The sequence below is a fragment of the Ambystoma mexicanum genome, chromosome 5q (assembly GCF_040938575.1).
Source record: "Ambystoma mexicanum isolate Mex_15411 chromosome 5q, UKY_AmexF1_1, whole genome shotgun sequence".
In the NCBI taxonomy this organism is placed as follows: domain Eukaryota; kingdom Metazoa; phylum Chordata; class Amphibia; order Caudata; family Ambystomatidae; genus Ambystoma; species Ambystoma mexicanum.
Window position 1 is genome coordinate 682,776,685 of NC_090933.1, and position 21,848 is coordinate 682,798,532.

At 45.1% G+C, this 21,848-nt stretch overlaps 1 protein-coding gene across 1 annotated transcript in view; it reads left to right on the forward strand.

Moving 5' to 3' along the window:
• Positions 1 to 1,900, forward strand: part of MCMDC2 (minichromosome maintenance domain containing 2) — a 2,206,017-nt gene extending 2,204,117 nt beyond the window's left edge. Inside the window, exon 14 of the mRNA XM_069621139.1 lies at positions 1,457 to 1,900. Coding sequence (XP_069477240.1) covers positions 1,457 to 1,623 — 167 coding nt within the window. The 3' untranslated portion in view covers positions 1,624 to 1,900. The remainder of the gene's footprint in view (positions 1 to 1,456) is intronic.
• Positions 1,901 to 21,848: the final 19,948 nt, after the last annotated feature.

Here is a 21,848-nt window from a genome sequence, read left to right on the forward strand (position 1 = left end):
TACTTCATGCAAAAGCATGCTCCTCCAAAGGTCATTCATGCTGATGACATCAGGGTTGAGACAGCTGCTGTGGCTTTTCAGCACCATATCAATTTGGATTTAATTAGCAGGACAGCCTCATGTGCTACCCATTTGCAAGCACTACTGTCTGGACACCAGTGGCAGATCTGATGATAGCTTTGGACAAGCTGTCCTGCGTAACCTTGTTGCTAGTCAATAAGGGCTTCGTCCTCCAGTAAGCTTTTTATTGCCGTGAAATCTCCCACCAATATGGAGGAAAACTAACAGATGTAGGAGTAAGAAACAGTTACCGTAGTGACTACTGTACTCCCAGTCCATTGTCCCCTTTCCTACATACAACACACCCTCTGCCCTCATAAATTGGTAAGCTAGTAGTAACTCATGAGTGGACACAGTCTGATGGGTAAGGCCGGTGGAAGGAGTCAACGTGGGCGGGCTCCCCGGGGCATGCCCTGACATGCATAAAATTTAAAGAAGTTGTTCATTTGATGTGCCAAGCGTGCCCTCTGGGATGGAATCCAATCAGAATGGAGAGACGGTGAACTATGGACTAGGAGTCCAGTAGTCACTGCAGTGAGTAACTGTTTCTTTATGCTACAAGACAGCTGCCACATTTGCTCATCCCTCTTATTTGAACAACAAAGTCTACCTTGGGAAAAAAATATTCTTAATGCTGCAGTAAAGATTTAGTTATGTCATGGTTTTGATATCACAACTAGGTCTGCGTGACAGAGAGCTGCACAAGGATGCATCCTTAAAATGTGTAAATGCTGTTATTACTGCAAACACACAACACATTTTGTATTGCTATAAAAGTGATGTATGTAAACCTAAAAATGTGATTTAAATATATTTGCAGAGAAGAGAGGGATTAAATCAAAGGTTTTGTCTAATGTGATTGAAAACCAAGCATTTTCAGTATGGATGCCTCGGTGAAGAATTGATGAGCTCGGATATGTGGCAGTGTTATAGAGCCTTCTTTCCTTCGTGTTCACGTGGAAGGGGAGCACAATGATTTAACCATTTTATTATTAGGAGTAGGATAATGTTACTTTTATTACAACTCTTGAGATGAACAGGCCCTAAAATGACCACGATTGGTAGGCACAAAGACATTAAAAAAAAGGAGGGCAACGCTCTGATGCAATATGCCAACCAGAATCAAGAATCACTTCCCGCATCACAGAGCAGCTGGTTGACGCAAGTGGGCCTCCGAGTTATACCCCCAACAGCTTCGGTAGAGAGCTCAAGCTCTTTCTGCACAACGCGAAAACAACGGACATCAATTATTTAAAAATAGTAACCAATTCACTGTATGCAGGGAAATCCAAGCATATCCAAAAGTTATAAAAAAATGAGAGACATCTTGCTGTTTGAAATTGGATTAGTGCATGTTGGTTCCATCTAAATAACATATGTATCTTCTGTTTTTAAGGCACTTCTGTATTTTGCGTTTCACCAAATGCAGTATTTCCATTCGACCTTTGTGATGAAAGCTGCCTACAGAGGAGAGATGTTTACCTGATGAAGTGCTACCAGCAGTTGTTGAAATTCATCGCCACATATGGGCCTGGGAACATTGTTTCTGCCAGTGAGGAATAGATATGAGTGTAACGTGTGGGAGATGAAACCCAAGTCTTCATCTACTGTTTCTGTCTTATGAGTTTTAATGGCAGCAGTCAGTCTTAGACATAATGGTGCAGAAACAATACTTGATTTTAAAAAGGTAACTATTTAAATGTTGAATGATGCATCGGTTATTCTAGTGTTTTAAAAACGTGTACAGAAACTCATTCAAGCGTGTTTTCCTGGGGGTATTTAAATATGCATTGAAAATTACAACAAACTCAAAATGTATTAAACAATGTTATATGTATAGACATGGTCTTATGCTTGCTGAATTTTTAATTGTGAAAACAACATTAACATGCTTTAAAGCATTACAAGTGCCCAAGCGGATACTTCACTGCTTGTAAGGACTTATTTTATGTCCTACATGTGTCACTGAGTTCAAGGGGTTCAGTTCACATCACACAGTACATGGAAAACGGAATTACTGCCACTTTGTTACTGCACCGCCAAACTTCTAATGAGGTCCATTGTATTTCATTGCCTCCTTATATCACGTCATAGCCTTTCACCTGTGGTCAGAAGGCCCTTTTCAATGTAATTTGTACTTGCTTCCTCTTGCTAACATCCTGGTACTGACGATGCCACCCATTCCTCCCAATCCCCATAGACATGGATATCGGAATCATGGGGAATATATGCATGGCAAGATGACCAGCTCACATCTGGGAGGCCACTACGCACTTGCGTCTGGTAAATGGAACGCACTCCAAGTTTTGTGACATTCATGAATGAAAATGCAGCTGATGGACCCAAATTAAGGAGGGCACTGTGCAGTGTCTGGGCATTTCTGGTCCTGACAATTGGTAGGCAGCCACAAAAAGAAAACTAGAAGATGGATGTCAGCAAGCTGTGGAGGGGAAAAGCTGTATGGCGTTGGCGGAGGACAGGTGGCTGACAGAAAACAAGATGGGCTAAAAATCAGATTCTGATTCTGAAGGTGTTGTAAACCTGATGTTAATAGTGGCCTGAATTACAAGATGAAGCAGTGGGTCAGATGGTGCTTCATGAGGCCTTGCATTAGATAAGGGCCGTCATATGGCAGCTTTAACGATTTGTAGATACCCCACTGTATACCCAAATTTAGCAAATAAGCCACCAGTGACCAGAGAAGGCCCCCATTATCCAATAGGGTACATTATAGGACTTTTGGGTGAACCAATAAAGAAGTACCCCTTCTACGGCTCAGCCCCCAAAAGGCAAGGGGTCTCAGACTCTACTTATAGTCACTACATCTGCACCACAGCCCATGCCACTCAGCCATCAATTAACGAAGGTCCAGATGGCCCTGTCCAATTGGGACCATGACTTAGCATACCAGGCATTTAATCTACCACTCACGTTACTATGCTACCCGGTATCAGAGGCAAGGAATGCCAGTGGGCTGGTGACATGTCATACTGAATTTGAGTCCAAAAATGGAACATAGAAAAAGGCCTACTTGCAATGTCCTTCTAGTGGCATAACAGCAGTGCATAACATTGGTGATCTGGCGCTCATGTATCCAACAGTAACACTGCGCACATATAATAGCAGTTATAGGTTGTACCAATCTACTACACATCTTCACCCATACGCCTGCCACTGACAGAGCACCACCCACTGAGTTGCCCAGCATGGAGGTTTGGGGTTGGGGGAAATATGGTTTATAATACAGAACATTCCAACATAATCCTGGAATCTGGCTAGGGAAAACATTTTTTTACAGATCTCCATAAACTGCCCTCACCCACCAACTCTCCAAAACCAACAGGCTGTGCACTCACTGCAGAACCCACACCTACAGGCTTCAGACAACTCACCCCAACATAGTCTCAGGTACCACATCCATTATCAATGAGCCGTTCACATCATGAACCAAAAAGTGTCTCTTACTCCACATGGTGGCTTTGTCCAAACCACATACCCTACACCTGCTTTGAGCACCTTCCGGGGAGCTATGTACACTGGTAATCACTTGCACACAAACTTGGGGCTCTGAACTCTAACCATGTCACCAACCTTAACCTGAATCTCCCTGGCAGCCTGCCTGTTATCACTCAGCATCCCCCGTCACATTTTCTTCAGCCCAACTCTTTCAGCCATCACGTTCATAGCCACACACCCAGACTCCCCTATCCTTGGCATATGGTACTCATATTGGAACCATTCTTCCTGCCGATCATCAGATCAGAAGTGTACTTCACGTCAAACTGCTGGGTGTGAGGCTCTACACTTTAATTGCCTACTCCAAAATACGCCTCTAGTCAAAACTTTTAACGAGAACAAGCATGAATGGTGTCCATAATAATTGTGATTCTTACCACAATGCCATTAGAACTAGGATAGTATAAATCAGTCCTGTGATGTTAGATGGTCACATTGTCAAGAAACGTCACTGTTCGCCATGGGCCATCACTGCACAGTGGAACACATGCTCTCTGTCAAAAACCATGCTATAAGGTGTATGACCTTACAGGCTACCTTGGCTCACCTGGATATATAGTCATGCATAAGAAGCAAAAAAAGGCCCCTCCTTATCAACATGTCAAAAGGGCCCATGATATCAATGGCACCTTTGCGCTTCACCTTTTCCGGTACCAATCCCGGTTTCATTGCTTGAGCGGACACCTTTTGACTCATATGTCAGCCCAAGTAGAACACAATCCTTGACAGTCTCTTCCATGGCCCGGTCCATTGTAGACCACCAACAGGACTCGTGCAACCGCCTCTTGGTGAGCAGCCTACCCAAATGCTCCTTGTGCACCAACCAAACTAACAGTCCCCTAAGAGTGATTGGGGGAATTAGCCTGTCACCCGTAGTTTGGCCCAGGCTCCCTCAGCCAGCTCATCCAACATCAACATGTCCTCTTCCTTTCTGCCTCTGGTTGGCCCTTCGCCAACACTCACGCAAACCCATGTGTTTTCACACTCAGCCCATCACTCTGTCTCATCTACAGCCAGTACCACGCTAGCACTGTGCACCCCTTCGCCTTCACTGTACTCATGTATGCACTGCAACAGTAACTGTGCCTAACGATCTGCCAACATTCCTATTACCTGGAACGTACTCCATTACAAAGTTGCACTTTGGTAGGTCCACTATACACTTGGCTATGCCAGGAGAAATACAATTCAGACACTTGCTGGTCAGCACTTACGTTGGGGTTTATGGTTGGTTCTCACAACATATGGCAGACCCCACAATAGGGGAGGACTGGCAACATTTTGCCTGGGGAGGGCAAGATGCATTTTCTGGCCCATAGTGTAAAGGCCCAAACCCACAGTGCAGCGGCTCTAACCTCTAGAACAATTAAACTCCATACCAACCTCCCCTCACCAAACACATTCTCAAGTACATATAGTAGACATTATCCACATTGCTTTCCTTTTATGCAACATATTATTCAGTTGTGTGTGTGGTTTCTTAGAGACCTGAACTCTCCCACTTACCAAACATAGTACAAATATTTCTCCATGATTATACAACTGGTGAAATGGGAAAGCTCCCATCCCTTCTTTAGTTCTAGTACAATGAAAATAGGTGGCAACGGTAGACAATTAATTGTTAGAGCAGAGCCATCGCTGAACCAGGCAGTCTGGGTTTGCTCTCAGAGCTAAACATGGGCTGGCATTGCAAAAGACCCATAGCTTGCTTCCTGCTTCACCGGCCCTCAACACAAAACCCATATCTGCATGCACCCTGTGTAGCCACACCATAACATAAGATCCCCACTTGTCATCCTGCCTCCTCACCAATATGCTTAATATAAATTATTAAAATGATTATTATTTTATAGAGTAACACTAAATAGTATAAACCCATATGAGTGAGGCTTTCTATACAGAGAGTTAAGGAAAATAAGGCACAGTGATGAAAAGTGATTTTCTCAAGATCACATAATGTATGAAGTGTGGAAGGTGGGGACTTGAGCCCTGTCTTCCTGGTGCCACAATTTCCAATTCGGAAATCATGGGAAACTTCATCTTCTCCTTTTCCATCTTCAGTATTACAAACAAAGGAAATGCTTTCTGCAAAGTTGTTATTCAAGGGCTGAACCAGTACACTATTAAATAGATTTGGCTTTCAAAGCACCAATGTTTCTACAAGGGGGAAGCACATTAATCGTCTGTATCCTGAGGCAATACATCTGAGAAACAGACTAATATCATAATCATAATGAAAATTTACTATAATTATAATCTTAGTCTGTACAATTGTGCATACTTTCAAAGCACCAAGCCACATGAAAAAATAAAACAGAAGTAGTAATTGAAACATACGGTCATAAAGCAAATATGCATCAATTAGTCAGAAAAAAGAAAGGGTGTCAAGCCGGTCCCACAATCGGTGCAGTGGCATTCAGGTCAGACATAGATATCAGCAACAGTCAACCTGCTGACTTACTGTTCCAGATGAATACCTCTGTCTCATTTACCCTATTTTCCTTACCCACCATCCTCCGGTGTATTTCCCTTGCACCACCTTGTCACTGCCCCCCTGTTTCTTACCATTACATTTCAGGCCTCTGTTCCCCTTTTGCTCCGTCCTTTAACCATTAACTCAATCCCCTTCCCCTTGCAGACACCTCCTTCCCTTGCCCATTTTGATCAGTCACCAATTTCTTGCCACTCACGTCATTTAATTGCCCATCACACCAAGTCCAATACTTTCGCCTCACCACCTTTCGTTGCCCTGGCTTGCAGTTAGACTGTAGACCACCTTTATTTGCCAGTTAGCCTCTTCCAAACACAGCAATCCCCAGTGGTGGGGATTTTGCTGGTAATTGTGGCTACAGGGTCTGTATTTGGGAAATGCAAAGCAAAAGATGGCAATGGGATGTGGCTTTTTTGTCCCCCCAAGTTGCACTTTCTTGGAAAGTTGACTGCATATTTCAACTCACGGAATCAGAGATAACTGCAAGGGTAAAACACTTTGGACCTATTGTTTCTTAGTGATGTTGTGCTCTGTGGTTCATCAGTTGAATAGGTTACTGTGCTATTTCTATGTTGGTTTCTCTGTAAATAGAGAACGTACCTATTAGTATAGTATATAGAGTAATCTACGTTTCACATATTATTTAGAGTTGGTTTATACTTACGGACGCCGTATGTGAACGTGCACCCGTTTAAACTTTCTGCAGTACCCAGTAAAATACTGAGTTTGTTGCACATCAGCTGTTTACATCCGTGTGTGGTTCTACAAAACCCGAGCAGACGCGGCATTCAGTATGTATTTTTAGGAAAATATCTCTATCAGTCTGATGCTATTTCTATGTGGAAGTTGAAATTAGAAGACTTATGGTTTCGTGAACGTAGTTCTTTGAATACCTCTAAGCAGCTACCCAGTAGAAGAGGGAAAAGATCAAAACGCTTTTCAAGTAAAAAACAAGAAACTGTGTGATGCAACAACATGTATGAAGGTAATTTCAAATACTTAGGAACCAGTGATACACATATAGATCTCAACAGATATAACCAGATGGTTTAACGTCCTAATATGCGATAAATGGATTTTCCCAGATGTACCATCCAGTGAGCACGTAAAATTTGTGAAACTGTAAAGGAAACTTATTCAACTGATAATCCACAGAGCACAGCATCATTTATTTTTTATTTATTTTTGGATTTGTAGAGCGCACTACAGCCCACAGGCATCGAGGCTCTATGAGAAGACATACGAAGGCTTGGTTAAGGGTTACATACATGCGGCCCAAGAGAGTATTGCTTATTACAGAATGTTTTGTTACATGAGGCATTTTAAATGGTATTACTTGGATGCATACACAGAAATACATACATGTGGGCGAGAAGCACTTTCAAATAAAGAGCCTTGTTTTGATGGCTTTGCGGAAAGCTGAGTGAGAGTCAATTGACTGGATCTGAAATGGGAGGGTGTTCCAGAAGGAGTCGGCCATGGTGGGGAAGCTCGTGCCACCTGCACACACTCTTCGTGTGCGAGGAACAGTGATTTGGTTAGAGTAAGCTTTTCTAGAGGGTCTAGATGGTGTGTGTCTGATGATTCCTTGCGCCAGGTAAGGCGGGGCAAGCACATGGAGACATGTGTCAAGGCGAGGATTTTAAAGACAATCCTTTCTTTGACCGGGAGCCATTGAATGTGCCTTCTGACCCCAGAAATGTGCTCCCTACATGAGATGCCTGTTGCAGCCCTAAGGGCATTGTTCTGAGCTAGTTGAAGTTTGGCAAGATTCTTATGGGAGGTCCCAACAAAAAGGGCATTACAGTAGTCGAGCCTCGAGCCAATAATTGCCCTAGCGATGGTGAGGCAATTCTCTTGGGACAGGAAGGGTCTGGCTGCATTAAACAGTTTGTAATGATACGCTGCGGACGATGCAATAGCACTGACCTGTCTATCCATAGTCAAGTTAGGTTCAATGTAAACGCCCGGTGTCTTGATGACTTGCGAGTTGGTGATTAGGATGTTATCAACGGTGAAGGAGCAGTATTGTTTGTCCAGTTTACCCAGCGTGGAGGGGGAACCAATCAGCAGAAGTTCCGTTTTCTCACTTTTGAGACATAACCAGTTTTCAGCCATCCAGGATTGGATCGTGGAGTAAATGGAATTGAGGGTGTTCATGTCCGCTAAATAGTCTTCTGAGAGGGGGATGAGCACCTTAGTGTACATCACTAAGCAACAATAGGTGAAGTATAGCCATAAAACCCAAATACAATGGAAGCACTTTTAATCATGAGGAGTTATAACTACTAACAAAAACTTTTTGGATTTGTTGTAGAAAATTTGTTGAAAACTGAAGAGGAACTGTTTTTTGCTCCTGAAGAAGAGATTTAATTCTCAAAACATGTTGAGCCTTTTTTCATTTAGAAAACTTTATTGAGAACTTTCTTTTGTTTCTATTATCATGGAAAATTTAATTGTAATCACAATTGTTAAGAATTTTGTCACGCACTAATAGCGTGATGAATTCTTATTACACTAATATCTATATTGAGTAAAACCAATATGATGTTCACAAATCTATCATTATCAAATTGTATTCTTTGAAGAATTGTTGAAACTATTTGCAAACTAAATTTCTTGTTATTTAAACACATAAGGAATAGTAAATATTGTCTGTAGTGTTCTTCAGTGTATATAGGTGTGCATGGGACGGTAGTGTCCATAAGTTGTGGACACCTAGACTGTTTCCATTATAGAGAGTGACTTTCGATGCCAGAGTCACATATTTCTCCCGTGCACCCTTAACATTATAAAAATTCCCCTGACTGATACTTGCCTTCTTTCACAAAAATTAGGTGTGCTAAGCCTTATGACAATTTTCTAAATTCAACATGACATGAACTGTATTCACATTTCCTAAATGACCTTCTAGTGTACTGAGTGATTTTCCCTTGCCCAGGCTTTAATGTCACTTCATCAAAATGTTCAACCATAGAAAAGAAAATGTCTTAACTCAGTTCTTGAAGTTTTTAAGTAAAAGTAAAGGTTTGTCAACAAAGGTTCCACTGGCAACAAATGTCCTCTTTAGGGTGAAGCTTCCCACTTCAAGCAAAATGGCCCCAATGGTAATCCTGGCCACGATGCTTTGTCACTCCCACAGGAAGATTAGCCACATTTCAAAAGAAAATGCAATATCCACACTGTCAATGCTACACAGTTCTTGTTTAACAGTTAGGAGTCCTTGAATTGTAGTTTCAACATTCAAATGTATCAGTACAACTGCTTCTGCTTCAACAGTTACACTTATACTTGTTTCACCATGAGAACAGTCACCTTTGTCCCACAGTATTGTACCTTGATTTCGACAACTGCAATGTAGCATCTACTGACACAAGATATACCTATTGTGTTCCAATACTTTGGACTACTGCCACAGCTTCAAATGACTATTAGACATACTTCGACAAGATAGATTTGTAAAGTACTCCAACCTCTTCAGGTAGGCCAGGCATTCTTGCTTCTAATAGTTTTCTTCAAAGGGGAAGCCTCTTAGCCTTTCTTGACTTACTGCCACAATGACGACCGGGGTTTGCCTTTAAGGCTCACTTCTCTCTCTCTGACCTCCACCGTCTTGTGCATTACAGTTTGAGTCTGCTTCAAATTAGACTTTACAAGCAGTCAGTTCCCATTCCCCAACTTTACCTGCACATTTCGGCCAGCATTCAGCCCAACAATTATCCAGAAGTCTTGGTGCCACTCCCTTAGCCTCAGGTAATATTGACAGACTGTTGGTTTAGGCCAAATAACTGTTAGCAACTTCTCAGTATTGCTGTATTGCTTTGTATCTCTGAAAAAGGGTCAGCTTCACAAGTAATATGGGGTACCTCTTGGCTTAAGCAATGCTTGTTCTCTTCTTCAAATTGGTTAATGTAAGGTATGGCACTTTTCTACAAAGTATGAGGTACAGTCTTTCGGTAAAAACTACAATTAGGCACACACAACCAATCTGTCATTTCATTATCAAGCTTTAAAGGTGGATGTGTTATTGTATTCCCATGGAATAAAAGGATAGAGTTCAGGCCTCCTTGGGGAATCACAATAAGGCACACGCAACCACTCTTTAAAGTAGATTTCCCACAGTAAAGATTGTAACTCTAGAATCTTCAATGTTGAATGTTCTGAAATGGTTGTATCTGTGTTCAAACTCCTTAATTAGGGACATGTGACCACTCTCTGAACAGAAATAGTCATGGAATAATGGGCGTTTGTAGAGGTAACTTCTTACGTGAGCAAGACGCTTTTTCCTTTATACGCAGATATTACAATTTCATTGTTCGGATGACTTTTAATACAACGATCAGCTTCTATTCACTCAGAACCTTAGGCGAGTGGCAAAGGAGCTGGTTACTGTTACTGGCAAGGCGCTCACAATGTTTTATAACACTGTGCTTCACTCGCCGGCTTGTGAAACACCTGCTTTGCAGGTTGCACTGCTTTCCTGACTTCCACTGCAACCTCTACTGCTTCAGGCTCGCTGGGGCCCACACCCTTCTCCTAAAGAGGTGTCTCCATTCCGGCCATACGGTGTGGGAGTTTCTTGTGCTCCCGAGACCCTCGGCTTGACAGTTACTTCTTGCCTCAGTCTCCAACACGCCAGCAATTCGGCAACCACAGCAATCTGGCTGACATGGGGAACACTGCTTCTCCTGCACATCTTCCTGCACTCCAGAGTTTGGGAGAACAGGACTTTCTCAGAACACACAGGTGAAATCTGCGGTTTCCACATTCCAGCGTCCCTCTTGTTCTCCCACTTCTGCTTGGCCTGCCAGCCTCGTGCCTTCCTTCTGCTTCCACTGCTACGGCCTGAACTCCAGCTAACGTTCCAGCTCCATCCACTCCTTCCGTCTGCCTCTGCCTTAGGGGGCCTTTTATGCCCTCCAGGTTTCCTCAGTTGGGGGCAGTTAGGTTTAATTGCCTGACTTTTACAACTGCATACCTCTTTAGCCCTTCTTCGTCTCAGTCCCTCTTGAACTCTGGGACTTGTAGATCCCTTTAACAAAGTAGTTTTTTCAACATATAAGTTAGTTTTAAGGTTAAAGTATTAAGAGAGGGGTGATGAGAATTAGCTATTACAGAGGAAGCCAGTTTATTGAAGGCATTTCCATGTTCCTTTACATTGTACCATTGGGATTGAGGAAGGTGTTTAGATTGGGATACCCAAAAGGATCTTTCTTTTGGTAAAGTTTGCTCAGATTCCGCAACATTTAGGTCCAAAACTCTAGATCTAATACGAGGATTAGGGCCATTAAAATGACAATAAGTCATTACCTTTTTAGGTACCTTGGGAAGATTCTTCCTTTTAGAAAGAAATACTGCTTCTCATCCCACGGAATCTCCTCACCACCCTGGGCCCCGTGTCCTGCCAGGTGATCCTCAACAGTACGCCACCCCCAAGGTTGGGATCAGGAAGCACCCGCCTTTCCCTGGCCACCTAGGAGGAGACGTTAGCCATGATTTCACTGAGGGATCCGTAGGATTCTTAACAGTACACTATAGCTGGAAGGATGTATCTGTGTTCATGTGACTTTGTATCTATATTTCTGAGGCTTGTGGAATCTGCTTAGATCACATGCTGTGCATAGGCTGACATCTAGTGGAAGCTGCGGAGAATTACAATTGTTGTTTTCAAAATTCAAACAGGGACTTCGACAGGGCGTGCCAGTAATACTATCCATAGCGTGACGTCCACTGTACCCATGATCCCACACGCATCGAGGTCCCTCAGATTGTTTTTTTCTGCCATTCTAGATGGGCACGTATAGCGGAGTTCCTCTTTTGGCGTAAAGCCATTGACTTATTTCATTTACTGATAGTACATTCTTTCTATCCTTTACTTCACCAACCATCGAAACATCATGCCGGTGAAGACAAAGACTGCCCGTCGAAGGACTACCGCGATGGACCGTTCGGCTATGGAAGGCTGCCCCAGGACCCGGCCCAGACAGTAGGAAGAGAAGGGGGGGGGGGAGGTCATTTTAGGATGTATATGGCCCTCATCTTACACTACTTCCGCCCAGCTGCCATAGTTTGTAGTTCTGGACAAGACCCCATTTAAATTCTGCCCAAAGTGCAATCGTAAATTCCAGTGGGTCGATAAGCATTTAGTCTGTAACTTGTGTCTCCCAAGAGACCACGTCGAGATGTCTTGTCGGGCGTTTAGGCTCTTCAAGCCCAAGACTTTAAAGGACCGCTCCACAAAATGCTGGGCCCACTACGCCAAGCAACTCGATGCCATGGAGGTAGAAGGAGCTTTCAGTGATGGCAGCAACGCCGCCGTTTCGTACAGCGAGGGTGACTGGGTAGCTCCGGCTACCCAAGAGCAGGCCCCCGACCCCGGAGGACAGGCCAGCAGCCATGTTGTGGGGACTACACCCGGTGGCGGAAGCGCATCAAAACCACTCACCACTAAACACATGAACCCAAGTCGAGACTTGACACATGGGTCGAGCGTTCGACAACGCACAGCACCCAGGGAAAGGTCAGTCGAGTCCCTGTCCTCTGGGCATTCTCGTTCGAGATTGCCACACGACAGGACCCAACCGTTGAAAGACAGCGAGGGTGTGACCCGTAAAACTCCCTCTAAGAGCCGGTCGTCCGCAGACGAGGCTTCGGCCCTTCCCACACCCGAAAGTCGACGCTCTGCATCAGATTAGGTAGTAGGCCCCAAACAGGCCAATAAACACGGCGCTGGGTGCCAGTTGGGGGGGGGGGATCGGACGAGAACATAAAAAGAAGTCCTCAAAGGTCCCTCATAGGGATAAAAGCCCCCAAAGGGAAACACTTCTCTTAAAGAGAAGTATAAGGAAACTAGGTCCATCCCTCATAAGGATTAACATGTAGAGACTAGGCCTAAAAAATCTGGGGTTATTCCTCCCACAGTTTAAGAGTTAGGACTTCCTTCCCAACTCTTGGGAATCCCAAGTTCAGAAGAATGGTCTTCACAAGACATAGATAGGGCCATGAGGAGAATGTCCTTTATGGCCAATTTCTACGAAAAGAACCCTGCATACTTCCAGAGTTTCCAATCCACTCCCCCCACCACAGCTCCCTCTGGGTCTGAAGTCTCTGCTGAACCTTCTCAACCACCTTTATAAAAGGGTCTTGTACAGAAATTCCAGTGCGTAGCACAGCCATAGAGCCTTATGACCTGGACTCCGAACACAAAGACCTCTCAATTGTAGAGGCAGCTGACCCTCAGTACAACGAGGAGGCAGCAGACCCTTATTATGGGGATGATGAGGACCAAGAGGCCAATATGTATACGATAGACTCACCTATCAATCAGGACCCTCCTATCGTTGATTCTCCTATTGACAACCAACCCCTTCTTAATGAGGTGGTAGCCAAAGCACTTTCAAATTGTAGAACAGATGCTTGGGGGCAAGAAAACATTGACGCAGTTTATTCCTTTATTCAAGTCAATACATTGCAGGATACAACCGTCATTAGAAGTCCCTAACCTCACACGGGCTGGGAACCCATGTGTAGAAAAGCTTTTCAAACCCACACCTTCAGACCCACTGTATATTAGAGGGCAGCTGAAGCCAGACTCACTAGTTGTAACTACAACTAGGAAAAGAGCAGGCACCCCCTCGCTTCCTCTGAGGCCTCACCCGACAAGGAAAGCAAAAAGATTTACACCATGGGCAATGTTCCCTCTAATTAATTTTCCCTAAGTGTGGAAATGCTTAGCTTTCGTGCGCAAGTTATTTTCCATGTGCGCAACTAAATTACGAGGTAAGCTACTTTGTGAGCATGCATAGTTGGATCTTCAACAACTCTAATCACGCGGATTCAGATCGCGGAACATCTACCGTTAGAACCCATGTCATTTCAAGTAGGTTACAAGAAAGATAGTTCCTTCCCTTCCTTAGTTCCTTCCCTTCCTTAGTTCCTTCCCTTCCTTAGTTCCTTCCATTCCCTCCAGAAGAGAATCCTCTACACAGTTGCAAGCTCCCCCCAGACTTTTCTCTAAACCGACACAGGTGCAGATATCTTTCTATATTTCTTTCTCTGTGCATTCTTCTACACTCCAAACGACTTACTAGTGTCATTTTCACTATCAGGCTTCACATGGATGTCAGCTCCTGAGGGAATCCAGCCCGAAGAACCTAGCCCTGGGATCCCCGAGAGAGATCTTTCGTAGACCTGCGCACTCAATCCTGCACAGGTTTTTTTTTGCCTCAGAGGGTTTCCCTGGTGGGTTTGCCTTTCTCCGTTTCCTGTTTCTATCAGGTGGAGGACAACAAGGTCCCCGGGGAGGTTTCACGCTGTCGTCAAGGACTGGTCATCTGTCAAGGTTAGTGGATCTCTGCCTCTATACCATAAGGACATGACATTTACAATTTAATAAACACACTTGAACTGTGATCACTTGTGTCAGTCTTTAATGTTGCCATCATGAATTCCTTACATGTGTGTCAGGAGTGGGTTGTGCCATGGGTAGGAAAGTCGCCTCCTCCGCGGCTTACCAAACCAGAATTTCAAACAACGCTACACTTTTGGCCAGCTATAACTGCCACAAGTGGGAGGAAGTGTTGGCTCTACTATTGTCTGCCCCAGAACCACTGAAATCCCAGCTAGCATAGGTGGCCGCAGACGGGAGGGCAGTGTCAAGCTGCTTACTTAAGATAAACCTTGACGCAGCGGACAATGGCGGAAGACTCATTACTCAGGGTACTGTTATTAAACGTCATGGGTGGCTGCGGCAATCGGGTTTCAGACCAGAAACGCAGGCCACACTAATTAACATGCCTATTGAACCCAATGTGCTCTTCGGCAAGGCCGTCGAGGACGCCCTTAAGACAGCCAAAGACTAGTATGACACACTTAAATCGTTGGGATAACTCACCAGCAAGCCACCCGGCCAAATGGGTAATGGCAATTTTTGCCGTTTTCGCAGCCAAGGTTCTCAACGGGGGGTCCAATTACAGTCAAAACCAAAGCTCCTCCTAGGGAAATAATCGGAGTCAGTCCTCCCAGGGCTATCCTAGAGGACAGCGCAGAGGTCGTGGTTGGGGAAGGGGCAAGCCCTCTCGAGGTGGCAATCCACCTCAGAAGCAGTGACATTCTGCTTCATGTGCCCTCCCATGCCTCTCCAGTAGGAGGGTGCATTTCCAGCTTCACCCACGCATGGGAGGGAATCACCTCAGACAGATGGCTGCTGTCCACAGTAGCAGGCGGATACTGTATAGAACTCCTCCAACAACCCCACGACCACCCCCCATGACAGAAGATCCACTCAAGAGCACACCAGCATATCCTCCTCGAGGGAATAGACACTCTTCTAATAAAGGACGCCATCAAAGTCGTCCTGACCAACCAGGTAAACAGGGGTATTTATTCAACTTACTTCCTGTGCCAAAGAAAGATCTAACAATGCGCCCAGTATTAGATTTGCGCCCTGCAAACAGGTATGTCAAGCAACAAAAGTTCTGCATGGCTACGCTACAAGAGGTAATCCCTCTACTAGAAAAGGGGGATTACATGGCAACACTGGATATGAAAGATGCCTATTTTCATATTTCAATGTTCCCAGCGCACAGAAGATTCTTGCGTTTCAAGATAGAGAACCAGCACTACCAATTCAAAGTGCTGCCCTTCGGAATAGCTTCTGCTCCAAGGGTATTCACAAAGGTACTGGGGGTGGTGGTGGTGGCAGCGCACCTACGCAGGGAGGCAATCCCAGTGTACCCTTACCTGGACGACTGGCTCATTACAGGGGAGTCCTCCCTAATTTGTAGACAAAACATTCAAAAAAACAATCAACCTCCTCTTTCAATTGGGTTTCTCCATCAACGAGAAAAAGTCAAGCCTAGTGCTAAGCACTTCCAAACAGTTCCTAGGAGCTGTATTAAACACGCAAGAGTGGTTGGTCTTTCCATCAGAGGAAAGAATCAAAAATGTGTTACTGCAAATACTGCATTATCAGGCCGGCCACCAGATAAGGGTGCGCAAAGCTATGCGTTTGCTAGGCATGATGGCATATTGCATTTACCTGGTTCCTCACGTGCACCTGCGCATGCGACCCATGCAGGAGTGGTTGGCGAAACAGTGGTCTCAGGCAAGTGGTCAGTGGGACGATCTAGTGGTCGTTTTGCCAACACTTGTACAAAATCTTCGCAGGTGGACGAGGGAAAATCTGCTGAAGGGGAAACCCTTCTACGATCCAGCGATAGAGGCAATTGTCACGACAGACGCCTCTCTAGCGGGATGGGGCGCTCATTACCTTCATCACACAGCTCAGGCCCTGTGGTCTTGCACGGCAGCCCAAAACCACATCAATATGCTAGAACTTCTGGCAGTAGTCAAAGCCCTTCTGGCATTCGACCCCCTTTAAAGAACCAATCTGTACAAGTCCTGACAGACAGCACTACAGCAATGTTTTATATCAACAAACAGGGGGGAACACATTCTCCAAACCTGTCCAGGCTTGCGCAGCAAATTTGGAAATGGGCACTCAAACGGAAGATGTTCCTATCGTCACAGCATGTTCCAGGGGAACTCAACTCTCTGGCAGACTCATTGAGCAGAGATCCCCTACCAGAGGAACACGAGTGGCGTCTAACCGAAAAAGTCATAGAACACCTCTTCTCTCTATCAGCTTTCCCCACAATAGACTTGTTCGCTACAAGCAAAAACAGTCAATGCCCAGACTTCGCGTAGAGGTTCCCCCAGCCAGGCTCCAAGGGGAACGCCCTATGGATGAACTGGTCAGGGAAATGTCCTTATGCTCCCCCCGCCCCCAACACCTCTCATGAGGAAGGTGGTGAACAAGATCCACAAGGAACCAATGACGCTTATCCTAGTTGCTCCTATGTGGGCAAGACAACCATGGTACCCACATCTGCGCAAACTGGCGATGTGCGATCCCATCAAACTCACATGCCCGTATCTACTCACCCAGCACAAGGGACTAACAGTGCACCCGCAGCCTCACTCAAGGAACTTAGCAGCATGGCTCCTGAAGTCAGTGTTCGGACATCTTAACCTGCCACAGAGATGCATGGATATCTTGAAAGAATCAAGAAAACCAAACACTAGACACTTTGAGAAATGGAGAAGATTCGTAATTTGGTGCAAGCCTAAACTAATCAACCCCATATAATGCACTCCTTCCCACATTCTAACTTATATGCTCCATTTGCTAGATGCAGGGTTAGTATTCAACTCCCTAAAGGTCCACCTGGCGGCTTTATCAGCCTACACCACCTTCCCAAAATAAGGTCTCATGGTGGAAAGAATCTGTCATCAAGGCATTCATGGAAGCAGTAAAGAGACTCCACCCTTCCATTTCAAATCCACCGCCAGGATGGGATCTCAATGTGGTACTCGCTAAGCTCATGGGACCCCCTTTCGAGCCAATGCACAAGTCTAGTTTAAAACACCTAACTGACAAAACTGCCTCCTTAGTGGCTATCACTTCCATAAGAAGAGTGAGTGAAATATAACCATTGTCAGTGCAGGATCCTTTCTTTGTTGTACACAAAGACAAGCAGGTTTTTCGTACTCAGCCTAGGTTCTCCCCTAAATTAATCTCCAAATTTCATGTAAAACAGTCAATTGAGCTACCGGCTTTCTACCAGGAACCCAACAGCTCAGCTGAGGTAATACTCCACACAGTAGATGTAAGGAGGGTGGTCCTCTACTATGTAGAGAAGATCACACCGCTAAGAAAAACGGATCAATTGTTTGTCTCCATAGCGCCAGGCAGAGAAGGTGACAGTATTTCAAAGAATGCCATCTCTATGTGGATAGTCAGATGTATACAACTGTGCTATTCCCTATCAAATAAGACACTGCCTTTTAGGCACAGGGCCCATTCCACTAGAGGCACAGGAGCCACCCTGGCTTTCATTACAAATGTCCCTTTAGATAGTATTTGCAAAGCATCTACATGAAACTCAATATATACTTTCAATCAGCACTACTGCATTGACACTCATTCCAAGACATATACACAAGTGGGACAAGCAGTTCTTAGACATTTATTCGCTCATGAACCTTTTGACATCCCACCTCCTTCTTCTAACACTGCTCACTAATCTATGCACAGCATGTGATCTAAGCACATTCCACAAGCCTCAGAAGGGATAGATTACTCACCGTAATCGTATTTCTAATGCTTGTATCTGCTTACATTCACATGCAACCACCCTTCCTCCCCTCGGAGAGAAGGCGCATGGATACTTAGGAGCTTGTCTGATACGTATCTGCTTGGATACAACTGTACTCACGCTACACCTCATGTCAGAAAAATAACAATCTGCGGGACCTCGACGCGTGAGGGATCATGGGTACAGTGGACGTCACATTAGGGGTAGTATTACTGGCACACCCTTTCGACTGCCCTTTTCGAGTTTCAAAAACAACAACTTTAATACTCCCCAGCTTCCACTAGATAACAGCCGATTCACAGCATGTGAATCTAAGCAGATACAAGCATCAGAAATACGATTACAGTGAGTAATGTATCCCATCTGAATCTGGTGCTGATTTACAGGTGTGCCTTTTCTTGGTCTCATAAGAAATGAGTGTTCTGGACAGGCCAGTGAAAAACGATCACAGACTTAGGGGGTCATTCAGGGTTGGGTGGCAACAGTATACTCGTCAGTATTCGGCAAATACAATTGATTTTAACATCCACCCAATTCATGGTTTGATGAAATACCACCAGTGGCATGTCATGAGACTACCAGCCATGGTATTTTAAATGGTCTTTTTTCAGAAAATCCACCTATTTTGACCTCCATTCAAGGCAAGGTAAAACATCCAAAATGACCCCAAATGTTTCAACTCTTTCTTTTTTCTGTATAGAACCGAAGCACAAGCGCTGGAGACACCGGTTCAGGTGAAGGATGTGGGTCCCCAGCGTGCCCGAAGCAGTAGAAGTTGCAGTGGAAGTCAGGAAAGCAGAGCGAACTGCAAAGCAGGTGTTTCAGAAGCCGGTGAGTGAAGCACAGCGTTCCAAAACATTGTGCGAGCCTTGCCTCTAACAGTAACCAGCTCCTGTGCCCCTCCCCTAAGGTTCTGAGTGAATAGAAGCTGATCGTCGTTGTGTTAAAATTCATACAAAACAATGCAATTGTAACATCTGCGTATAAAGTAAAAAGCATCTTACTCACGTAAGAAGTTAACGCTACAAACACCCATTGTTCCATTATCCCAAGGCTATTTCTGTTCAGAGAGTGGTCGCATGTCCCTAATTAAGGAGAGGGAACACAGATACAACCATATCAGAACATTTAACATTGAAGATTCAAGAGTTACAATCTTGACTGTGGGAAAACTACATTAAACAGTGGTCGCATGTGCCTTATTGTGATCCCCCAAGGAGGCCTGAACTCTATCCTTTTATTCTATGGGAATACAACTACACATCCACCAAACTCGAGAATGACATCAATGTCCAATGTGGCTAATTGTAGTTTTTACCGAAAGACTGAAGCTTATACTTTATATTAGTCGTCCCTTCCGGAGCTTCTCTTGTCGATTAGAAAAAGGAGTTTCAGCACAGCAGCAGGGCTTCATAGGTCCAGGAGGATGATGCATGCTTCATTCACGGGTTCTTCGTCGGGTTGTTCTTCCCAGTGGTCGACTATCTTCAGTCCCAAAACCCTCCCCTTTTAAGCAGGTTACTCCCATTCATGCACAGCCTAGCTGTCATTCAAACAGCAGGGTGGCTGTCCTGCAAGGTCAGTCAGCCAGCCAGTCAATCAAGACTGGGTGCATTCATGCATTCCTAAAGACAAAGGACAGGGGAGTTTCGGGAACCTCCCTCACTTTCTGCCCTTCCAGACACACTGGAGCCAGAGGCGGGTTTCAGAACTGAAGCATGCCAAAGGCAAAACAAACAAAGGGCTCAAACCTGGCTTGGTGCGCACAGTAAAACCCAAGAAAGACCTTACAAACAGAAAATGGCCAAAAAAAAAGAAGACAGCCATCGGTGCTATACTGCAGCTGAGGATTCGCCTGCGGCATAAAAGCACAATGGTAGGAAAATTAAACCACTGCCACCAGCCATTTAAAGTAGTGAGGGCAACATAAAAAATGTTGCATGAGTTTGTAGGAAAAGGGGCTACTAAGTAACCACCCCCCCCCCCTTAAAGTAGTGAGGGCAACATAAAAAATGTTGCATGAGTTTGTAGGAAAAGGGGCTACTAAGTAACCACCCGCCCCCCCCCCCAGCACTGCACATAAGATGGTGTGTGCTGGAACTACAAAGAGAAAAGGTAAGTAACGTCAATTTCACTTTACTATTCTTGGGAACAGTAGTTCACACAAGAAAAGGTATTTAAACCTTATGAGAAATCTAAAGGATCCCTCTGTGACACTGCACTGAAGGTGCTGTGTGTCACCATACAAAAAGTAGATGCCTATGGAGTTTGTCAGACTCCAAAAACAAAGGAAACACATAATCAGGTCAAAACACATGGGAGAGTGAGAAAAAGGGTTCACTCACTCCAAGGTTAAAATTAAAAAGTCCTAAAGTGCAGCAATAGAGCTGGGGTCTCCAAGGTTGAAGGGAATTAGCACAGAAATGAGAATTCTCTCTAACAATGAACAGTTGCAAAGTCTTCTGAAAGCTCTTTGTGCGTGTCACTTAAAACTTCAAGGCACGAGCAACGACCAGCGAATGCAAGGCCCTCTCCAGTGGAGACGATGTATTCAGGAAGAAGACCGGTAACGGCAAAGGCATGATCAGGTGGAACTCCGATGGCACCTTCAGCATGAAGGTGGGGTGCATAAGCAGTACCACTCTTGAAGCGTGGAAGGACAGATACGGCTGCTTGCATCAAAGTGATGGCATCTCCCCAACCCGCCTGGCTGATGTGATCGCCATGAGAAACGCAGGCTTCCACGATAGGAACTTGAGCGGTTCCTGATGCATTGACTCAAAACGCACACACCTTAAGTCAAGTCAAAACCAAATTCAGTTCCCAAGTCGGGGCAAGAGCCTTCTCAGGTGGAAAAGTCCTGAAGAGGCCCTTGAGGAACTCTTTCACGAGTCTGAGACCACAGAGATGGCTTACCCGGCACCCTGGTGTAGCGGGATATGGCTGCCAGATGCACCTTGATAGAGGCATGAGCCAGTCCAGCCTTAGCCAAGGAAAGCAGGTATGGGAGCAGCTGCGGGGTGGTGACCCTCAGAAGGGTGATCTTCTGAGCCCGGCACCACACAGAGAAAGGATTCCACTTATGACCGTAGCAAGTCAATGTTGAAGAGGCCCTGACCTCAGCAAGGATGTCCTTACATTCCGCAGGTAAAGTATAATGTCCAAACTCTGGGGCTGCAGATGCCAAGCCCTGAGGTTCAGCGACACTGGGTCGAGGCTCAGAATCACTCCTCCCTCTCTGGACAGAAGGTCCGGCAGTCATGGCATCTTGATGGATGGAGACGCCGACAGACTTAGCAGGTCTGGATACCAGATTTGTCATGGCCACGCCAGAACGACAAGTATCATCTTGCAGTGACACTGTCTGAGTGTACTGATCACTTGTAGCAGGAAAGGTAACAGAGGAAAAGCGTATAGGAACAGTCCCTCCCAAGGGAATGAGAACACATCCCCCATGCTCCTTGGCTGTGGGAAGCTGCTGGCGAATTTCTGATTCTCGGAATTAGCTGCCGTCGCCAAGAGATCGATCTGAGGTTGACCCCATTAGTGGAATAGAAGATCCACCTGGTCCTGGCAGAGCTCCCACTCGTGGCAAGAACGTAGTTCCCAGCTGAGCAAGTCCA